This window comes from Vipera berus (assembly GCF_964194415.1).
Source record: "Vipera berus genome assembly, chromosome: 2".
Taxonomy (NCBI): Eukaryota; Metazoa; Chordata; class Lepidosauria; order Squamata; family Viperidae; genus Vipera; species Vipera berus.
The window spans coordinates 114,368,655-114,390,678 of NC_138203.1; the positions used below are offsets into that span (position 1 = coordinate 114,368,655).

At 42.5% G+C, this 22,024-nt stretch overlaps 1 protein-coding gene across 1 annotated transcript in view; it reads left to right on the top strand.

The window, feature by feature from the left end:
* Positions 1-6,998: 6,998 nt before the first annotated feature.
* Positions 6,999-22,024, top strand: part of SYDE1 (synapse defective Rho GTPase homolog 1) — a gene marked incomplete at its 5' end in the record, with an annotated part of 40,070 nt that continues 25,044 nt past the window's right edge. Inside the window, 5 exons of the mRNA XM_081318456.1 lie at positions 6,999-7,095; positions 11,221-11,913; positions 12,714-13,418; positions 13,856-14,073; positions 14,881-15,007. Of these exons, the coding sequence (XP_081174582.1) occupies positions 6,999-7,095; positions 11,221-11,913; positions 12,714-13,418; positions 13,856-14,073; positions 14,881-15,007 (1,840 nt within the window). The remainder of the gene's footprint in view (positions 7,096-11,220; positions 11,914-12,713; positions 13,419-13,855; positions 14,074-14,880; positions 15,008-22,024) is intronic.

Below are 22,024 nucleotides of genomic sequence, written 5' to 3' on the forward strand. Positions count from 1 at the left end.
GGTGTTTGGGCTGAGGTTGTTCTCAGGGCATCCTGCTTCTTCAATGGGAAAGAACTGTGCCATCCAAAGGCATTGCAGCTATGAGATTTGGCCAGGTTGATTTCCACCTCCTCAGCTAGCATGTAGCACTGGCATAGGGGGCGTGGGCCTTCCCACAAGATACAGGTGTTGTATACATCATTGCTGAGCCCATCTTGGAAGCATTCTATCAGGATGTCCTCTGGCCAATCGGCTAGCCGACAGGACAGGTCACAGAACACTTGATTGTAAGCTGTGCCTCCCCTGTGACTCTGATTGATGGTTTTGATGTGGCTTCGTGCTTTGCAATGGGCGAGTGGGTCCTTGAATCACTTGCGCAGGGCCATCATGAATTGGTTGAAGCTACAGAGCTCTGGAGCATTGTCAGTGTGGAGGGAGACCATCCACTCTGCTGCAGTGCCTCTCTGCTGCAGTGCCTTCCAGAGCAATAGTGATGCACCTGACCCGGGCTGCTTTGGTAGCCAGGTCTGCTCCATATTCCTGATTATGAATATAGTTCTACACCTGGGCAAGGTGGGGTGCCCAAATGAGATGGGTGTGACGCTCGGCCTCCAGCCCTACTTTGAGCTTGGCGAAGCGCTGCTGGTCCCACTGCTGGCGCTGGTAGTAGAGGGTCCCGCTGCCCATCACATAACACGCAGCAGCCTTGTGGATCTTGTGCTTGATGTTGCCCTCAGTGCCCAGCACGTAAGGCTTGTGCTTGTTGGTCAAGTAGTGCAGGATGGCCAAGTAGCTCTCCTTGCTCAACATGGCAGGCTGGGAGGCGAGTGGTGGTTGATGGACACCCCCTTGTCAGCAGAGGAGGGGCCACTTCAGCTGCTGAAAGGAGAAGAGGGTCTGATGCAGGTCCAGCTCTGTTTTGGGGGGGTTGAGCCCTGGGTTCCCAGCGGAGGAGACGCGAGGGAACTCTCCAGAGAAGGAAAAACCCCAACTTAACAAAAGTGTGCCATAAAAGATGGATTAGGAATACAAATCAAAATAGAGAAGAAAATGGTAAGACAACACCTTTCCACTCTTAAAATCATCAAGACGGTATCATCACCAGATGGGTTTGTAACTGGCTGATCAACCACACTCAACCTGCGACCCTATCTGGACCGAGATGCCCTACGCACAGTCACTCATGCGCTCGTGACCTCCCGTTTAGACTACTGCAATGCTCTCTACATGGGGCTGCCCTTGAGGACCACTCGGAGGCTTCAGCTGGTGCAGAATGCGGCCGTGTGAGTTGTGATGGGGGTTTCCCAATACTCCCATGTAACACCTCTACTCCGCGAGCTGCATTGGCTTCCGGTTGCCCTCCGGGTGAGATTCAAGGTGCTGGTGATGACCTATAAAGCCCTAAATGGCTTGGGTCCAGGATATCTGAGGGAACACCTGCTGCCGGCATCAAGTTCCCTTTGTCCAGTGCGCTCCCACAGGGAGGGTCTTCTCAGGGTGCCACCGGTAAGAGATTGCCGGTGGAACCAGCTTTGGAACCAGCTGCCAGTGGAGCTGAGGACTGCCCCCGACCTCTGTTCATTCCGCCGGGACCTGAAGACCTGGCTCTTTGAGCTCTCTGGCTCAGGCTGAGGATTAATCGTATTTTAACTGGGGTTTTATTTATGCAGGGGCAAATATAATTTTTTTAAAATTTGTTTTTAACTTTTGTATCTTGGTTTTTTAATCACCCTGTAAACTGCCCTGAGTCCTTCGGGAAAGGGCGGTATATAAATGTAATAAAAATAAATAAAAATAAATAAATAAAATATAGTCCTTAATGGACCACATCTAACTGGAGGGAAGTAAGCAATAGGATACCTCAAGGTTCTGACTTGGGCCCACTATTCTTCAATACTGAAGCTGTTGCAATGACCAGGGTCTGAGTGACCTTTAGTCAAAAAGTCCATACAGACTTTCCAGCCACCAATAATGTAGATATTGGCAGGTACATTTTAAAGGGTTGTCCTGGCCATACCTGCTATGGCCCAGAAAGGTGCTCTGGATTGGCAACATTTCATGTCACTTCTTCGGGTGGCAGAGCATCTTCTGTCCAAGGAGGCTGACCCTTGAGCAGTGGAGTGCTTGTTCTTAGAAATCTAACAACTGCCTTGCTGAGTTTGAACTGGGGTTTAATACTTTGTTGCTCAGCTTCATGTCTGTCCTGCTGGACAGGTCAGCTTCTCTGCACTTGGCTATGATTTGGGAGAGCAGCGGCCAGAACCGTTTCTCCATTTATTCTGCCATCCTGTAGTGCCAGCAGCCGAGAACTGCTTGACAGTGGCTTTTCCTACAAAGGTCCTGGGCTTCTAGTTTGCCTACGCACCTGACATGGATGTCTAGAGGATGGCTCTTCCATGTCCAGTTTCACATTGCTGGGGGCCCCTAAAAGGGCCGAAGAGTCACCCTGGAGGGGGTGAACAGCAAGAAGGGGTCATTGCAGAAACGTGGTGGAACAAATCTATGTTATGTTGAAACTATTCTACCAAACCTATCAGTTTCTGTCTACAACTGGTGATGAAATAAGAGCTTTTGGGGAAAAACACCAGAAAGCGTCTTGGAGAAGCAAACTCAAATTTTGACTACAACTAATAATTTATTGGGACAGAACACAACAGAAAAAAATTGAACAATTAAATACATTGATGGAAGAATTAACTACTCAACAAACACAGACACTTGAAAATAAAATGAATGGAAGAGAAATTATATAGTCCAGGACAACTATATCAAGAGATGAAAATAATGAGAGGATTTGGTTTTTTCATCAGACCCCTCAACCCTTCAAAAAGGAAGACTGGAGGACCACTTCAATACGATATAACAATACAAGAATTCTTTGATGACCGGACTTCCAGGTGGCAAGGCTCCGTCGATGGTGGTCATTTCTGACCGTCAGCCCCATTCTTCCATTCGAATCGTGAAAACAGCAACAATCAGCTGTTTTGCAGTTTGGGAATCCTCCCCTCAGGAGAAGAGGGGAGGGTGAGCATTCAGGTAGAGGGAGAGCTCCCCTAGACCCCCAGAATTATCAATCTGGGGGTAGAAGTGTGAGAGCTCCCTCGGAGCCTGAATTAACTCCGGACTCGGGGACTCCTCTGTTTTAAGGCTTTAAAACAGAGCAGGACGCTGCAACCATCCCTGCACTCAATATTGTACTCTGGATTACTTGGACGCAGGCAGAACTGAGCAGGAGAATATTGAAATAGCAAGTATATGATCTTTAACTCCAGTTTAACGTAAAAGAAGGGGAGGAAGATGGTGCTGGAATAAATTTTTTGGAGGAAGCGGGAAGAACAAAACAATAAGGAAAATAATATAAAAGATCAAGGAGGAAGACAGAAAGTGGATTTTTAAAGCTGTAAAAGACTGTTAAAAACATTTGAAGTTGGCTTAAAAGAGATTTAAAAGATTTGGATATTTAACAGTAAAGCAACAAAGTTTCAATTTGGGCGGAAAAGTGAAAGTGAGAAACGAAAGTTAATTGGGTGTTAAAATGGCTTCCAAACCACCTAGATTTACCATTTCTAAAAGTGCGGGGGCATCACCAGTTCAACAATCTGGACTTCAGACATTGATGCCACCCCCTGCAGTACCTACACCCATATTAACACTAAAAGATTTAAAAGATGCTTTAAAACGTCAATCTGAGCAAATATCTGAGCAAATGGCAGAGCTCATTAATGAGAAAAATAAGGAATTATGAGAGGATATTTTGCTGGCATTTCAGGGAGTGACAGTTTGTATTGAGGGTCTGGATGAACGTGTGGAAGAAGTTAAGCAAAATAATTTGGTATTGGAGGCTAAAATGTGTGAAGCTGGGAATAAAATGGATAAAATTGATGATGAGGTGGTAATGATACAATATAGAGACATGGAGTTTGCCTTGAGGATAAGAGGTTTGAAAGAAAATCCACAAGAAAATTTGGAATTGATATTGGCAAAAGCTGTGGTGCCTATTTTGGGTTGGCAAGCTGAAGATTTTATATTGGAAATAGATAAAATATTTCGTGTCAACTCCTGGATTGCTAGGCAAAGAAAATTACCAAGAGATGTGGTTGTTTATTTTACAAAGAGAATGATCAGAAATGCGATTATTCAAGCCTTTTATAATAACAGATTTGAAGTGGCTGATCAAGAGGTCTTAATTTTGAAAGAAATTCCACCAAGAATTTTAAGAAAAAGGAAAGAGTTTGTTTTCCTGACAGATGAATTAAAAAAACGACAGATCCAGTTTAGATGGGAGATAGATGAAAGAAAGGTGGATAATGTTTTTAAGACACATATATTAAGGTACGCCCTGTTGCGAGTTTGGAAAAAAATATCAATACAAGTTAAATTATAAAATACCAATTTGGGCAATACCTAAGCATGCAATAGAAAATATAAGTTTGGGATTTAAACATGATGTGATTACATATAAAGATATTCTTAGACTGGAGAGGAATGGATGGCAATTAAAGCCATTTAATATTTTAAAAGAAAGAAAAATAGTACAAGCTTGGTTTCAGTATGGCCAGATACAAGCTAGATGGAAAGAAGATCAGAAAATTGGCATTTTGAGAACAGATGAAAATTTGGTAAAACAAATTAGAGATCAAAGTCAAGCGCATATAAGAAGGATATATAATGCATTGATAGAAATAGATTCAGAAACGGAACTTGTTAAAGATTGTATGATAAAATGGGCCCAGAATATTCAGGAGCCAATAACGATGGATGTTTGGGAAAAAATTTGGGTCAGGAATGTAAAATTTACTCAGGCACAAAATTTAAGAGAGAATTTTTATAAAATGTTTTATAGATGGCATTTAGATCCTAAAAAATTAGCATGTATGTATCCAAATTATCAGCCTAAATGTTGGAGGTGTGGTTGTGAGGATGCAACGTAATACCATATATGGTGGACTTGTAAAAAAGTTAAAGCTTTTTGGATTAAAATTTGGTGAAATATGCATAAGATATTTAAGAAAAAGATAAGGTTTTCTCCACAGTTATTTCTGTTGGGTATTATTACAGATTGTACCGTTATAGAAACTAAATTGATGTTGAATTTAATAACGGCAGCAAGACTTTTGGTTTCGCAATACTGGAATAAGGAGGAACTGCCTACTATAGAAGAATGGACTTTAAAAGTTTCAAACTTGGCAGAAATGGCAAAAATTTCAGCATATTTGAAAGAACAATCGCAACAGAGATATATTTTGGAATGGAGAAGATGGATCGATTATATTCAGAATAAATATGGGACTAAAAAATTTCATTTAGCATATGAATGAGTATTAGAATTATAAGATGTATTATTATTTAGTTATGTTTAAGGGGAGTTAAAGTGTGGTAGGATTTAAAGTGTAATTATAGATGGTTAGCATATTTTAGCTCAAGTTTGTTAGAGGCAATACCCTGTATTCAGCTCTGGGAAGTCGGGGGGGGAGGGGGAGGGAGGGGAAGCTGGGGGGAGGGGGAGGGAAGGAGTTTATGCTTAAAATGTATTGCAAAACTTTTTAATAAAAAAAAGAATTCTTTGATGACCCTGAAGCAAAGACATGAAAAATCATATGGCAAAGGAAAAAAGCAAGAATAAGACTGAAAAAGAATGGACATATCTAAGAGGCCTGAAATGGAATACCAGATTAGACAGGATTGTACTTGGATTATGAGAGTGTTTTGATGAGTAGATTAAAATACTAGCTAATTAAAAATAAAAAATAAAAACAAACTCAGATGTATGAATATTAACTGTTAAATTGAAATACTGAGCTGTTTAAATGAAATTGATTAAGATGTATATATGTTAAGAGTGATATAAATGTAATCAATATATGTGGATGTAGTGATATGAAAGATGAAAGGATGTATTAAATGTTGAAATGGGTGAAATTTTTGGTTAATTTTTAATATGTGGAAATTATAATGAAAACAAGAATATTATATTGTTTTATCAACTGGTTGGTATGGAAATGAAATAGATAAGAAGTGTATCTATATCACCAGGTATTAGAAATTGTGTAAAGGGAAGGGAGGTCACCTAGAAATATAAAATTGAGAAACTTTCAAACGTTTAATTTTAATATCAATGCAAAATTAAAGCTTGAAAAATATATAAGGTGTTTGATGTCTTAAAGATGGAATGTTAAAATATAAAATATATTAAAGTATTGATAAATGTAAGAAAACTACTTAATAACTGTTGGATAAAAATAAGAAGTATGTTTATTTAGATAAGAGATAATATGTATTAAATGAAAAAAGAGGACATTTTGGTTATAATAAATTGGAGATTTGTAATAATATGTATTTGTACAAAATGGAACTATTGTAACCCAGACACCACGTTGCTTTTTAAAGATATTATTGTAATATTGGAAAATCAGTAAAAAAAACTTATAAAAAAATAAAGGGTTGTCCTGGCCATACCTGCTATATCCCAGCAAGGTGCTCTGGATTGGCAACATTTCATGTCACTTCTTCGGGTGGCAGAGCACCTTCTGTCCAAGGTGGCTGACCCTTGAGCAGTGGAGTGCATGTTCTTAGAAATCTAATAACTGCCTTGCTGAGTTTGAACTGGGGTTTAATACTTTGTTGCTCAGCTTCACGTCTGTCCAGGTCAGCTTCTCTGCACTCGGCTATGATTTGGGACAGCGGCGGCCAGAACCGTTTCACCATTTATTCTGCATCCTGTAGTGCCAGCAGCCGAGAACTGCCTGACAGTGGCTTTTCCTACAAAGGTCGAGCTCCGCTCACACACAAACGGCAGAGGAGGGGGGCGTTGCCTCCCTGGCCAGCCTACCTCCGCTCCCCCCGCCCCGCCTCCCCCTCCGCTCCCGCGTCCTCCGACTACAAGCCCCAGCAGCAGTTTAAGCTTGGCACGCAAGCGGAGGAGGCATCCGAGGAATTTGCTTCCCGCGGTCCTTGGGCTGAACGTCTCTCCACTTCTCCTGCATGGGGCACGGCAGGACGGAGTCGCCCGCGGCTGAGTGATGGCTCAGCCTTTAATCAGGAAAACTTTCTCCCGACTGAGAAGCAAGGAGCGCCTGAGGAGCAAAAAGGCGGCGCCCGCGCCTCGGAACGAACCAGGTACCTGAGGGAGGCACAGGGTCAGGGCTTCCCTCTCCCGTCCCCCTGGTGGGAGCACATAGGCACTTCGCCCGACAGGAGGGGGCTGCTGTAGACTTCTTCGGCATTTCCACCCCAGCTGTTCCTGAAATAGGCAAAAGGAAACAAAGGGAGGAAGTTACAGAGCTGGGATATGTAGCACACTCCTTTTCGCGGTGGCCCTGGGGAGTCCAATCGAGGCCCACGTTCCCGAGCGAATTGCTGACCGTTCTCCAGGCCCCAGTCTCCGGATTGAAATAAAAAGCGCCTCTTCTGCTTATCGGCCCGTTGAGTACTAGGGAAGAGGGGTGAATTTGGAATTTACAGTTCTGCAACTTCTGCAGCCCTTGCCTCCTTTCTGAAAGCATTCCCACAGTTGGGTGAAGGCTGATGTTGGTGACCGCAGGAATAGTAGAAAGAGGTCGGGATCGGGATCCTTCTGGCTTTAAGGAGATGTGTTCAGCCAGCTTGAGAGGCCTGTTATTTCACCAAAGAGCCCTGTGTTTCTGAAATAACTAGCCCAAAGGGAATGGCAGTAGCATCCTATAGCCAGAGAGTGGGTGGTTCATATGGTCACAGGACATGTGACTGCCAGAAAGAATCACTTGAGTGGATCTTATGTGCTGGGTGCCATTCTGTGCCATCATGTGATTCCATTATCACAAAGAGCCAGTGTCAGATAATAGTTTAAGTGTTGGAAGTGGACTGAAAAAATCCATGTTCCAATCCCTGGTTGATTGTTGGCTTTGCTGGCTAAACTTGAGGCAACCACTCTCTTTCAGCCTACTCTGCCTTGGAGGATTGTGTTGAGGATAAAGTAAGAGAAGGGATTAATAAAAGAACATACCACTGGGAGCCTCTGGAGAAAGTGGCTTGCTCTAAACCTCCTTTCTTCTCTAAATAAAAAGTAATAATCATGTAGCTTGTAGAACTGAGAAGGTAAACATGACATGTACTGTAAATTAAATGTATTCTACCAGTTATGGTAACTGAGAAAAATGCTTTCTTTGAGAGTGTCCTACATTTCTGCAGTTTTTACTGCTTGTAAAAACAATGACAAAGCTATCTCAAGATCTAAGTGTGACTGTTTTTACCCCCAGCTTTTATCTGAGAACTTTCCAAATACAGATGGAAATGGTAATGAACAATTCCCCCAGTCAATGAAGATAAAACCTTTTTTAAAAATAGTGAAATGGTGTAATCAAATATGTTGATTGATGAAACAGGATGTTCTAAAATTTGAAAAAGTAACTCTGAAAAGGGAGGTAGTTCTACTGTTTGCTCTTTCCAATCTCTTCTGATTTGTGACCTGTGTCTTCATTCTTGAGTTATGCCTGAATCAATGGGCATAACTTCATGTGGAGTTAGTTGGAGACCTACAAAGGGAGCTCTGTATCTTGGCCAAGGAGAGGAATATGCAGTAAACAACAGGAAATCCAACTTGGCGCTAGGTCTCAGCAGCTGGAAGCTTGGGACTTTGCCCTATTGCAATCCTCAGCTGCACGTCTTCAGGCCAACCCCTCCCCAGAAGCCCTTTCTCCATATTGCTTAATACTTTCTCATTCTTCTTTTGGCATTATAATAAATTCTGAAAGGTTGTTTCACTCAAAGAAACTTCCATTTCTAAGATTGTTGAGGGCAAAAAATACATTTACTTCCAGTGTTCCCTTGTGATGTGAATTGAGTGTCTGGTCCATTATCTGGTAGCATAATTGAAGTAGAATAGAATAGAGCTGGAAGCTACCTTGGATGTCTTCTAGTCCAGTCCCCTGCTCAAGCAGAAGAAGCTATACCATCTCAGACAAGTTGACTGTTTAGCCTTTTTAAAAAAAATCTCCAGTGAGGAGCGCCCACGATTTCTGAAGGCAAGCTGTTCCACTAGTTAATTGTCCTCACTGTCAGGAAGTTTCTCCTTAATTCCAGGTTGCTTCTCTCTCTGATCAGTTTCCAACCATTGTTTCTTGTCCTGCCCTCTGGTGCTTTGGTGACTAATGTGACCCCCTCTTCTTGGTGGCAGCCCCCCAAATACTGGAATACTGCTATCATGTTGCCCCTATTTCTTCTTTTCTTTACACTAGCTAAACCCAAGTCCTACATTCTTCATATGTTTTAGTCTCCAGGCCTTTAATCATTTTAGTTGCTCTTCTCTGAATTTTTCCCAGACTCTCAACATCTTTTTTGTGATATGGTGACCAAAATTGACTGCAGTATTCCAGCTGTGGTCTTACTAGGGTTTTATAAAGAGGTACTAATACTTCACATGATCTTCATTCCATGCCTCTGTTTATACAGCCCAGGATTGTATTAGCTTTTTTGGCTGTTGCTGCACACTGCTGGCTCATAGTCAAGTGATTGTCCATGAGGACTCATCCACTATCTTAATACTATCAGTCAAGAGGAAACTGGAGTCTGGAACTGAAATTCAGCCTTTTGTAGAAAGGTTTAGAGTCCTTCTGAATAGTGAATGGAAGAGGGCATCTTCATCCTCATCACTAAATTTGCAGATGGTGATTTTGCACAATTACATATAGTGACCCAATGGCATTCTTTCCTGAACTAGCTGAATGTGTCAGTGGTTATATACATCCCTTGATTACATCCTGCCCTGACAGTTGCAATATGTTGTACATTGAACTGTCCTTGAAAGGTGGAAGCTACCATGTCTACTAGATAGCTAAGCAGTTCAAAATACAAGAATCATATGATAACATCTGCACGAGTTGTCAGTTGCTTACTTGCCACAGTGTAAAGTGCTGGTATTGATTTTTAAAGTCATGAACAGCTTAGGCTCCCCCTCTCCTTATGATCCTGTATGTTTATTGAATTCTGCAAGAGAGATTTTTAAAAGATGATTCCACTGTCAGAGGCCAATCTTTCAGGCACATGAGAGAAGGCCTGGTTCTATGTTGGTCTCAGACTATGAAGAGCACTCCCTTGGGAGATGCATTTGCCCAGCTCTCTCAGTGTCTAGAAAGTAAATGAAGATATTAGTTTTGTGTTGTCTGCAAATTGGTTAAGCATTCTTTCTGTCGTTCCCTTACAAACCTATATGAAGCTCCCTGTAATACAGTGGTGGGATTCAGCCAGTTCGCACCAGCTTGGCAGAACTGGTAGCTAATTTTTTATTGCCCAGGCTCAGAATGGACTTCTGGAAGTGGTATCCATACAGAGAACTGGTTGTTCACATATTTGAATCCCACCACTGCTGTAATACCTCTTTTCATGTTGCTGAAGAACCATTGATAAGTACTCTTTGGATACATTTTTACGTCTATCTCTTATTTTAATTGTCATGCAACCCAGCCCACATTTAACTATCTTGCTAATCAGAATATTTTGGAATGCTTTGGCATGGCTGAAATAAAGAAATTTTTACAATGATAGTATTTCCAGTTTACTAAGATAGTTAATGAATCAAAAAGAGATAATAAGAGTTGTTCGTGACAAATCCATGCTAATTACTGGAATTACTGTACTTTCCCAAGCATTGAAAACTGATCTCTTTATTCTGTTCTAAAATCTTTCCAGATGTCAATGTTACGTTGAGCAGTCATTGTGCACTCAATCTTCATTTTCCTTCTTACATAGGGACTTCTTCTCATCTGACACATGCCCAGTTTGCAGGATTTTTCAGAGATAATATATATAGGGATTTGTCTAGACTATGAACTGATTCCTTCAATATCCTAAGATGCAATTAATTTGGTATTGGAGATATAAACTAATTCAGAATAAAGAGATGGCCATATTTTCATCAGTCTCAAGCTTCAGTATTGCTCCTAGATCTTGCTTTTTTATTTTAGTTTGATCAGTTTTTGTTAGCTGTCTTGAATATTTTCCAGACTACAAAGTAAATCATATAAAATTTAAAAAAAATGTGATCAAAGGATGCAACACTTCAGATAGTTGCAAGAATGAATCCTAGTATGCAATAAGCAGCATCTGGGCTCCATTTTCTGTTTAGCAGAAGTCACGTTTAGGCTTTGGCCCTTTTCTGTCATTCTGTCTCCTTATTTGCTAGGATTAATTTATAATTATATATTTCTCTGTTAAAACAACTAAGGGGCCATATTGGACAGATTAATAAATCAAGTTCTGTTCCAGTAGATCCTCCATTGGAGCTACCAGATGATTTACATCTACCTTCTGAGCCTAAGCCAGTGGATACTGTTTTGTTGGATGATGGATGCCAGAAAAGTGCTGCCATCACTGTGTCACAGAAACAAAATTGGGCCAAATTCACCTGGGGCAGTCAAGAGGACTCTCGTAACAGGAGGCTATGCCAGAATTTTCCCCCTGTGCCACAGGCCCCTGCAGACACTGACTCAGTGGCAACTGGACCTAATAAAGATACTGACTTGCTAGTCAGCTACCCGGAGACATGTAACCCCAGCCTCAGTGCCAAATACAGCAACCAAGGTGCTTATCTACAGACCCTGGAAAAAAGTAGCCGCCAATGGGTGCTCTCCGCAGGGAAGACTCAGGGGGTAGAAGAGACAGCTTCCATCTCTGCCACTGAGATGGAAGATTTCCACAAGCATGGTAACTCCCAAGGAGAGATCTGGTACAACCCAATTCCAGAGGATGAGGACCTGCAGCTCCCGTCCCTTGAAAGGAAGTGTGGTAGTGGTTGTGAAAATAAGGACAAGAAGAAGAACCCAATACAAGTCAAAGTACCACATGAATGTATAGATATTGGCAGCTCACTGAAGGCAGTCACTAATGTGCAGATTTCACCAATCCCACTGAGGCGTGTTAAGCAAGTGGAGATGCTGGGCCATCACCAGTCTAAGACTTACGGTGAGTTGGTTCTTAGCAGAGACTCATTTTTCCAGTAGCATGAGAACTGCCTTGTGCCTTGGAGAATTTAAGTCTGAGAATGTGGGGAATGGTTGCATGTCATGGCTTTAGTCAAGAGCCAGATTGTTCTTCTTTTATACTGAAGCGTGATCTCCTGGAAGTATCTCTTCTTTAAAAGGGTTGGGAATAGAGAAGACAACCACAGTCCTTTAAGTAACTGCTTTGCTGAGTTAGGTTAGTGGACTGTGATCAACTAAAAGAGTGCTTAAAAGAGATCCATTCTGAAATGCACAGCAGTGGACCACTAAACCTTGTGAGTTGCTCATGGATGTCTTGAAACATCATTTATCTTAAACATGTATTGAATTTAAGATGATTACTAAGGGAAAAACATCTTCAGTGAAACCAGTACATGATTGGGTTGCTGGTTGTAGAAGTTTCCATTTGTTTAATCATTCATAATACCATCTACTTTTTTTGGCTGAAATTGTTGAGTTTAGCAGTATGTACATTCGTGTTCCTATTAACAATTAAAGTAGTGTTTCAATTTTGGGGGTATCTGCAGTTACATAATCGGGAATGTCTGCTGCTGCATGAACCATTTATACTGTCTCAGATTATTTTGCAGCTTTTCTCCTTTTTTTGGAAGAAGAGGATTGTCTTTAGTTATCCTTTTTTATGAAAAGCCGTGAGACCAGTTTTTTTCTCTCCCAGCCTGTTACCCTTGCAGCTTTGGTGCAATGCCTGTTACTTCCTGGATAAGTGGCATTTGGCCTGTCTTACACAGTCTCTCTCCTCAGGAAAGGTGCCTGTTGCAACTGTGGATCCTGAAGAAAGTTCAGCCAGTGCCACACTGATGGCCCAGAACACCAATGCCAATAAAAAGAGCCATTCTTTCAGCAAGATCAAGTCCCCAGGCCCAGTACGAAGTCTTTCCATGAAGATGAAGAAACTGCCAGAGCTGAGGCAGAAATTAAGTCTGCGTAGCTCCCGTCCTCGAGGGCCAGAAGGGAGCTCCTCTGCTAAGGAGTCAGGGAATGTCATCAGCCGCTACCATCTTGACAGTAGTGTGGTATCTCAGCAACCTGTGACCAGCAATGGGGGATATTTGAGTGACAATGAATCCCTAGAGCTTCAGTCTAGGGCAGAGGCATGCCTTGGCCTTGAAGGATCATCATTCTGGCTGTACAGTTTTGCTGAGCAGCCTAGCTGTCTACAGCATCTCTCTGGTCTTGTCAGCATCCACCTGCTGGGGATCCAGGGCTTCAAGCCTCCCAAAGCTGAAACCAAAGAGCTCTTCTGCATTCTTCAAGTAGACTCTGTTAACAAGGCTCGCGCAGCCCTCCTGCCTTGCCAGGCTGCTGTCCTCACTCTCAACCATTCTTTCCAGCTGGAGCTTGAGGATGCCCAACTTCTCAAAATGGTGGTCTTCTCATGTAATCCTACTGTGGGCAAGAACCGAGTTTGCTGCCATGGTACCATCATTCTGCCCCAGGTTTTTCAAGGTGAGGAAGACTGTTGAGGCACATGCCAATAGACAGTTTTCTAGGGAATTACAGATAGAAATAACGTCCTTTGCAGTCCACCTGCTCAGGAACATACAGTAGGAAGCTACCTTCTGCCGGATCAGATCATATTTTTACTAGTTCAGTGGAGACTAGATTGAAGGGTCTCAATCCACCATCATTCCCATTAAAGGTTACTTTTAAACTTGTGATCAAAGTTGTGACCCCATTCATGCAAGCACTGTGCTCTCTTATTGTCTCTCTCCTTCCTGCCAGCAGAGCACAGGACCTAAGTCCTGCTCAAGATACTAAAGTGTTGGGTAGATCTCAAAGCTTCTAATATGGATTGACCCCATGGCATTGCGTGGTCTGGGGAAGGGGATGGGGAAGTGGGGATCCATTGTGGTCCTCACATTCTCTAACATTTCTTGTTTTAGGTTGCAGGACCCAACAGTTGGCACTACAACTGGAGCCTCAGGGGCTTCTTTACATCAAACTCACTCTGGTGGATCAGTGGGATCCAGCTAACTCTGAACAGGAGCCACAAGTCTTTGGAGTGAAGCTGAATCAGCTGGTGAAAAGAGAAGGTGCTGCCATCAAGGTCCCACTCCTAATCCAGAAATGTGTAACCCAGATTGAGAAACGAGGATTGAAGGTGAATGTTCTCAATACCCAAAGCAACCAATTTCCTAAGTTTCATGTAGTGTCTTCTACAAAACAGAGTAGCTCAACCTGACCATCTCCTTTCTCCCAACCCAGATGTCTGTTTTTTGCAGTATGCCATCCATGTGGGATTTATTTATTTATAGAATTTACATGGCCACTTATCCTATACAAGGATTCTAGGCAGCTCACAACCAACCCTAAAACATAGTTAAAAATGAAGATACTTTCTGTCCAAGTTCCAGACCAAACATTCTCACAGTTCAGGCCCAATGCTTTGGGGAAGAGCCAGGTCTTCAAAACCTTTCAGAATACTAAAATGGTAGAGATCCCTCTGATCTCCAATGGGAAGATGTTCCTCACCAAGAAGGCACACCTCCAAATCCCATCTAATAGCAACATTTAAGGGAAGGGATCTTGAGTGCACCCACCCTATCTAATCTAGTAGGACAGGCAGATACCAGTGGGGAGAGGCATTCCTTTAAGTAACCTAGCCTTATGCCATTAGGGTTGTTAAGATGATAATCAGCACCTTGACTTGGAGCTGAATCGCAACTGCAAGCCAGTGCCACTTATACAGCAGTGGTATTACTTGAATGAACCACAGGACATTCAAAACTGCAAGTGCTGCTGCAGTCTATACAGTTACAGCTTCTAGATAATCTTCAAGGTCAGCTCCGTGAGAAGGCATTATACTAATTCAAATGGGAGGTGATTAAGGCATGGGTGACTTCTTCCCTATACTATTGCTTGCAGCACTGTCTGATTATCCAGGTGATCAGCTCTGTTCTGTTTGTAGGCGGTAGGCCTGTATCGCTTATGTGGCTCGGCAGCAGTGAAGAAGGAATTACGTGATGCCTTTGAGAGGGATAGTGCTGCTGTTGTTCTTTCTGAAGATCTTTATCCAGACATCAATGTGATTACAGGTTGGTGCCTACAACTGGACTCTTGTTAGACTTATTGACTGACAAAGTTCCCAGTGGGCTCTGGAAAGACTTCTGGATTTAATAACATGTAGGCAGGTCACATTGCCAATACCAATGTGGAGTGTGGAAAAAACCCAATTTAGAAATACACTGGAAGTCATTGACTTCTGGGTCAATTAAAACAAGTTTACTGCTCTTACTGAAACATTTGCTCACCACCCATCACTATTATGGGATCAAGGTTTTCTAGCTATAACCCTTCTTGTGTGAAGTCCAACAGAGATATAGGTTCTTGAGGTTCTTCCTCCACACCCAGCCTTTTGAAGCCACTCTGCATTTCTCCATTGCTATGCAGTTCTTTCCCTCCTCTTCACAGTTCAGATCACAGTTAAAAGAAGCTCAAGGAATTCTGTCTTATGTGAAAGGTGCTGACTCTTCTACAAATAGGTTGAAGATATTGGAGAAGGACTCATGTAGGCTGCTGGGAACTTGGTTTCCCTCTCCAAACATTTTTACCTGAATTTAGGCCTTCCCCAAGTTTACACAGACTTATCAGCCAGGCAGTGCATATCTTGGTCCTGTCATGGTTCCGACTAATGAGACAAATCAAAAGAACTTTCCAGCATTGTTTATTCTAAAAAGTCTATAATAATGAGAACGAAGCATCGGTACTCATGGATGGATGCCAGAATCTGAATTCTCCTCCCCTGAACACATCGTATCATACACAATTCCCTCCCTTAATTGCACATCATATATCATATTGTCCAATTAGTTTAACATGCCAAATTTCACTTTCTTTCCGTACCTTATCTTGTTTAAAACAACCGGGTTAGCATTCTGATCCCCCGCCCCCAGCTTCATTGATTCAAAGCCAAACAGTTTAAAGGAAAAGGATGCCTCTTATATTGTCAGAGCAAAAACATCCAATGTTTGCAGTGTTGACATCTGGCCCCCTTTACAAAAAGGATAGTTACTGTAATGTAAACAAAAGCATATGTCAGGGATTATCTCTTGGTTTGTTGGGGTTTCTTTCATGAAACTTTTTGATGAGTCGGTCAGCCTTCACATCGCTAGATTTCACCCAAGTAGCTTCAGACAGTGAGTACCCCTTCCATTGTACTAGGTAATGCAATTTCCCTTTAAAAATTCTAGAGTCAAGAATGCCTTTCACTTCATAGTGTGTCTGACCCACTACTACGAGGGGCCCGGGTGCCTTCCTAGGGGGAGGTCTTAAAGTGGAGTCCCAAAAAGGTTTCAGCAAGCTGCAGTGGAAGACAGGGTGAACTTTCCCTAAAAGCCTAGGGAGTTTTAATTCTACTGTGATGGGGTTAATGATCCTTACAATGGGGAAAAGTCCCAAGAATTTTGGTCCTAATTTCTTGCTGGGTAATTTGAGGTGTAAATATTTAGTCAACAGATAAACCTTTTCCCCAGCTTGGAATGTTCTTTGGGGAGCCCTCTTTTTATCAGCCTGTTTTTTTATAAGTCTCGGAAGTCTTTTTTAATGCCATTTTCATGTTTCTCCAAACTTCTTCCCACCTCTTCATGCATTGATCAAGTGTCTGGGAAGCAGAGGACACCTGAGGGTAGTCAGGCATTGGGCTGAACTCTTTTCCTGTGGCTACTCTGAAAGGCGTGTAGCCGGTGCTGCTGTGAACAGAATTATTGTAAGCCACCTCAGCGAAAGGGAGGAGGTCAGTCCAGTTTGTCTGTTGGTAGGAAACATAGCATCTGAGATATTGCTCCACCATTTTGTTAGCAGATTCTGCAGCCCCATTGGTAGCTGGATGAAAAGCAGATGATTAGCCTTGAGATGATCCAATTAATTTAAGAAAACTCCTCGAAAATTTTGCTGTAAACTGCACTCTATCCGAAATTATTCACTTAGGGCAGGGGTCGGCAACTGGAAAAAGGAAAAGAGCCACTCAGAACCGGTTCCATCACACAAACAAAAAAGTGGGAGCCGCAAAAAGTGCACGCGCGTGCGTCCACTCATGCGCATGCACAAAATGGGAGGCACATGCGCGGCGACGGGTCTCCCCTTTGGAGAGGTGCGTGCCGTCCTGTTCGGAGACCTGCTGCGTTCGTCAAACATGGACGAACGCGGCAGCTGTGCAAACGGGATGGCGGCGGTTTGGCGAGTGCGCGCGCACCTCTCCCAAGCTGCCGCCGTCCGTCGGCAGGTCTCCGGACGGCGGCGGCTTGGGAGAGGTGCGCGCGCACTCTCCAAACTGCCGCCATCCTGTTTGCACAGCTGCCGCGTTTGTCAAACATGGACGAATGCGGCAGCTGTGCAAACGGGATGGCGGCAGTTTGGCGAGTGCGCGCGCACCTCTCCCAAGCCGCCGCTGTCCGTCGGCAGGTCTCCGGACAGCGGCGGCTTGGGAGAGGTGCGTGCGCACTCTCCAAACTGCCGCCATCCTGTTTGCACAGCTGCCGTGTTCGTCAATGTTTGACGAATGCGGCAGGTCTCCGGACGGGACGGCGGTGGCTTGGAGAGGTGCGCGCGCAGTCTCCAAACCGCCGCCATCCCGTTTGCACAGCTGCCGTGTTCGTCAATGTTTGACGAACGCGGCAGGTCTCCGGACGGGATGGCGGCGGTTTGGCGAGTGCGCACGCACCTCTCCCAAGCCGCCGCCATCTGTCGGCAGGTCTGCAGACGGCAGCGGCTTGGGAGAGGTGCGTGTGCACTCCAAACCGCTGCCATCCCATTTGCACAGCTGCCGTGTTCGTCAATGTTTGACGAACGCGGCAGGTCTTGGGACGGCGGCGGCTTGGAGAGGTCCGCGCGCACTCTCCAAACCGCCGCCATCCTGTTTGCACAGCTGCCGCGTTCGTCCATGTTTGACGAATGCGGCAGGTCTCCAGACGGGACGGCGGCGGCTTGGAGAGGTGTGCGTGCACCTCCGCCCTTCGGAAAGGTGTGCGCGCACCTCTCGGAACGGGTGGTACCACTCTCCATTTGGAGAGGTGCGCGTGCACCACTGCCCATTTGAAGAGGTGCACGCGCACTGGGTGGCTGGGAGCCGCAGGAGACGGCTCAAAGAGCCGCATACGGCTCTGGAGCAGTGGGTTGCCAACCCGTGACTTAGGGGCACCATGCAGTCAGTAGATATGTTTCAGGAACAATTTAGTCAGTCGTTGGGCAGATGGGAGTCCTTTGCAGGCAATAAAATGAGCCTGCTTCAAAAACAGGTCTGTGAAGTTGAAATGATTAAAGTACTGTGCCCACCGCACTTGTTTTGGGGACAGTTTGCAGGGGTCTTCAGTGCCTCTAGGTTTTTTTGATCTGTCCATACTTCAAATGGTACCTTGCTCCCCTCTTAATAGTGTTGCCAGTTTAACAGGCTCCACCTAATGGTGAAGGCCTCATTCTCCCAGATTGCCCATCTCCTCTCGCTTTCAGTTATTTTTTTGGAGGTGTAGGCGCATGGTTGTAGGACTCCACTTCTGTTCTTTTGCAGTAATACAGCTCCGACTGCAATGTCGCTGGTGTCAGCTTGGATTACGAAGGGTTCTCCTGGGCATGGATGCTTTAGGACTGGTTCAGCAGCAAATAGTCTTTTTAAATTCTAAAAAGCTGTTTGACAGCTCATCGTCCAAGCAAGTGGTTGGCCCTGTCACGGCTTACCTCCTCCTTTGCCTGTCTTGAGTAGGAGTAGGGCAATATCAGCAAAGAAGAGAATGAATTGGTGATAAAAGTTAGCAAAACCTAAAAAGCTTTGAAGCTGTTTGCGAGTCTTTGGGAGCTGCCATTCAATTATAGTTCTCACTTTGGCTGGGTCCATTTTTACACCCTTGTTGGAAATTCTGTAGCCAAGATAATCTAATCGGGTCTGGTGAAATTCACATTTTGACAATTTGGCATATTGCTTGGCCTTCAAGAATTTCTTTAACACTTCTCTCACTAGCTTTATATGATCAGTCATATTTGTGCTGTAGATCAAGATGTCATCAAGATACACCAGAACACCTTTGTATAAGTGATCATGGAGGACCTCATTAATCAGCTGCATGAATATGAATGGGGCATCCAATTAGTTTAACATGCCAAGTTTCACTTCCTTTCTGTAGCGCGCCATACCTTATCTTGTTTAAAACAAACGGGTTAGCATTCTGATCCCCTGCCCCCCCCATTGATTCAAAGCAAAACAGTTTAAAGGAAAAGACTGCCTCTTATATTGACAGAGCAAAAACATCCAATGTTTGCAGCATTGACATCCGGCCCCCCTTACAAAAAGGATAGATCCTTTAATGTTTGTAGCATTGACAGGTCCACCTCTTGGAAACACAGCATTCAAAAGCTCCACACAGGATTTCTGGAACTATGAGACAACTTAGTCTTCCTTTCCTGAACTAACTATTAGTGGAACTGAAGTCTGATAGGACTTCAACTTTGCATTTCTGAAAGGTTAGGGGATAAGAAATTCATTAAATGCTAAATAGATAGTTGGCACACTCAGGAACACTAAGAAAGGTCTCCTTAGCTTTATTTGGGTGTGTTATTGTCAACTGTCCCATTTGGCACTTTCAACAAAAGAAACTTAACAGTTTCCAGCATTTAAGGATTCTCAATCTTCTCACCCAGGCAATCCTCCAAACTTACTTTCAAGATCTTCCAAATGGCTGCCCTGGCTTGTGACGGCTCGCAATGGCCATCTGACAGCTGCTGGTCTGGGAAGCTTCTGTCGGCTCTCCAGGAGGTTGCAATCTCTCCTGTGCTGCCAAAACTGTGCCTCCCTTCTTCACCGTCCCTACAGGACAGCTCTGATCTGTCTGAAACTCAGACAGATCCCCCAAACAGCTGAAAAGCGACAATCCTTCGGGAGCTTCCAAAGGATGTCGCCCCGCCATGGCACTGGCGCTGGCCCCACCCCCCCATCTTGCTTGTTTTCGATTGCCACAGGAATGGGGGGAGGAACGGGGATTTTTATGCTAGTCTAAACATGACCTGTGGGAATCAAAGTCATTTCTGTTCATTAGACTGGGGGTTGAGCTTAATGTTAGAAAGCCCGCCAAACTGTTCTATTGGGAAATGTAGTTGATTGCATAGTTTCTGAGGTGGGAAGTTTAACTTTGTAATACTATAACTTTTGGAGGGAACTTTAGTCTTGCTTTCACTTCTGACCCTGCCGATACTTTGTAGTCAATAAACATGTTCTTGGAGGAAAACCCAACCCTTGGAGTTCTGCTTTAATTGGTTTCTTTTTTTAAAAAAAGTTTTACTGATTTTTCTAATTTTACATTTAAATATTTAAAAAGCGATGTGGTGGCTGAGTTGATTGATAATTCAATTACATACAAATATCTCTAGTGCAAGTCTCAAACTACTACATTAAGTATTTCCTCTCTTTTCCCTTTAGTATTTACTGTCTTATGTTTAAACTAGTACAATTCTTATTATATCAATTTAATTAAAAATAAGTTTCTTACCTTTATCAATAATTTTTAGTTTATACATATCCTGGTTATTTTAACATTCAATTTTTATACACAATCAATGTCCTAATTAGTTTTTCCCAATTTTTAGTTTCCCATTAATATTTATGCTTAACATTTAGTATTTATAATTTCCAAGTTTTAAAAGAACACAATTCCCTTTATCACAATTCATCACAAAATCTAATATTCAGAATACACATCTTATCTATTTAAATGTATTCTATTTCTCACCATCTTACATCAACGAGTTAATATAACATTCTTGTTTTCTATTAATTTCTGAATGTCTTAAGTTTAATAAACAAAATTTCACTTTTTTTAACATTAAATACTTCCTCTTTTTCTCTTGATGTCTACTTATCACATATTTAAGCTAGAAATTCTTATTATAACAGCTAAATAAAAACATATTTATTACATTTATCAATAGATTTTTAGTTTATATATATCTTAATTACTTGTACATTCAACCTTTATAAGCAAATCAATATTCGAATTTAACTTTTAATTTTCTTCAGCCTTATTCTAGCTTTCTTCCTTTGCCAACTCACCTTCCATGTCCGTGCTTGTAAATCACCCAATAGATCTTCCTGTGTTATTGTATATATTTTTTGAAGTAGAAAAGGCCATCTGGTCACCAATTTTTTGGAAGACTAACAAATAGTTTCTCTATTTTTTCCATCTCAACGTAGTTGTCCTGAAATGTTTAACTTTCTTTTCAGTCTGTTCTTCTTCTTGATCTTCAGGTTTCTTCTGGTTTATATAGAAAGTCTTTTCCTTTTCCATGTTGTCAGTCTCTTTTCTGGGTTTTTCATTAACTGTGTTTGTTGATCAATTGAATCTTCTATCATAGTATTTAATTTTTCCACTTCTATTATATTCTGTGTAGTTGATTTTTAAATTGTAATCAAAGTTTGAGTTTTTATATCTGGGCTGACATCTTGTTCTTTTCTGTAGCTTCTTATTTCATCAGTAGCTGTAAGAATAGTTTTATAAATTGCTTTCAACGTAGAGAGAATCTGTTCCTGATCTTCATCCATGTTCTCTTAATAGAGTGTTAAGTTTAAAACTTTACAATCAGACAGTGGAAATAATTTTGTCGCTGAGTATAGAACACAGCTGTGCTTCTCTCAGCTGATATCTGACAAGGTTGTGAAAGTCTTATCTATTGTCTGGGCATCGAGCCAAGTCTCTTTTAAACAATAACATATTGTAGTATTAGGTTTTGCCCATACCATTTAGGGTTTTCTTTTTGTTTGTTTTAAGTCAGAAATTTTTATGATCCTTTTTCCAATTTTACTTCTTTTTTGTATATAGAAACCCAAATCTTCAATAAGAGTAAAAAATCTTTTAGTCCACAATTTTTAGAAGGATAAAGCTCCAGTTAGAATCAGGTTATTCTTGCAACATTTTAAACTCCCCTGGATAGTCAGTCACTGCTGTTTTTGGAGGGTGGGATAGAATCTCCCTTCTCTCACAGGGGGGGAAAAATACTTTGGGCAGCTTATACAGGTGGAAAAAATAAGTAGGGTTGAAGAGAGGTAGATCTCACCCAGTCTCTTCCATGCTGCT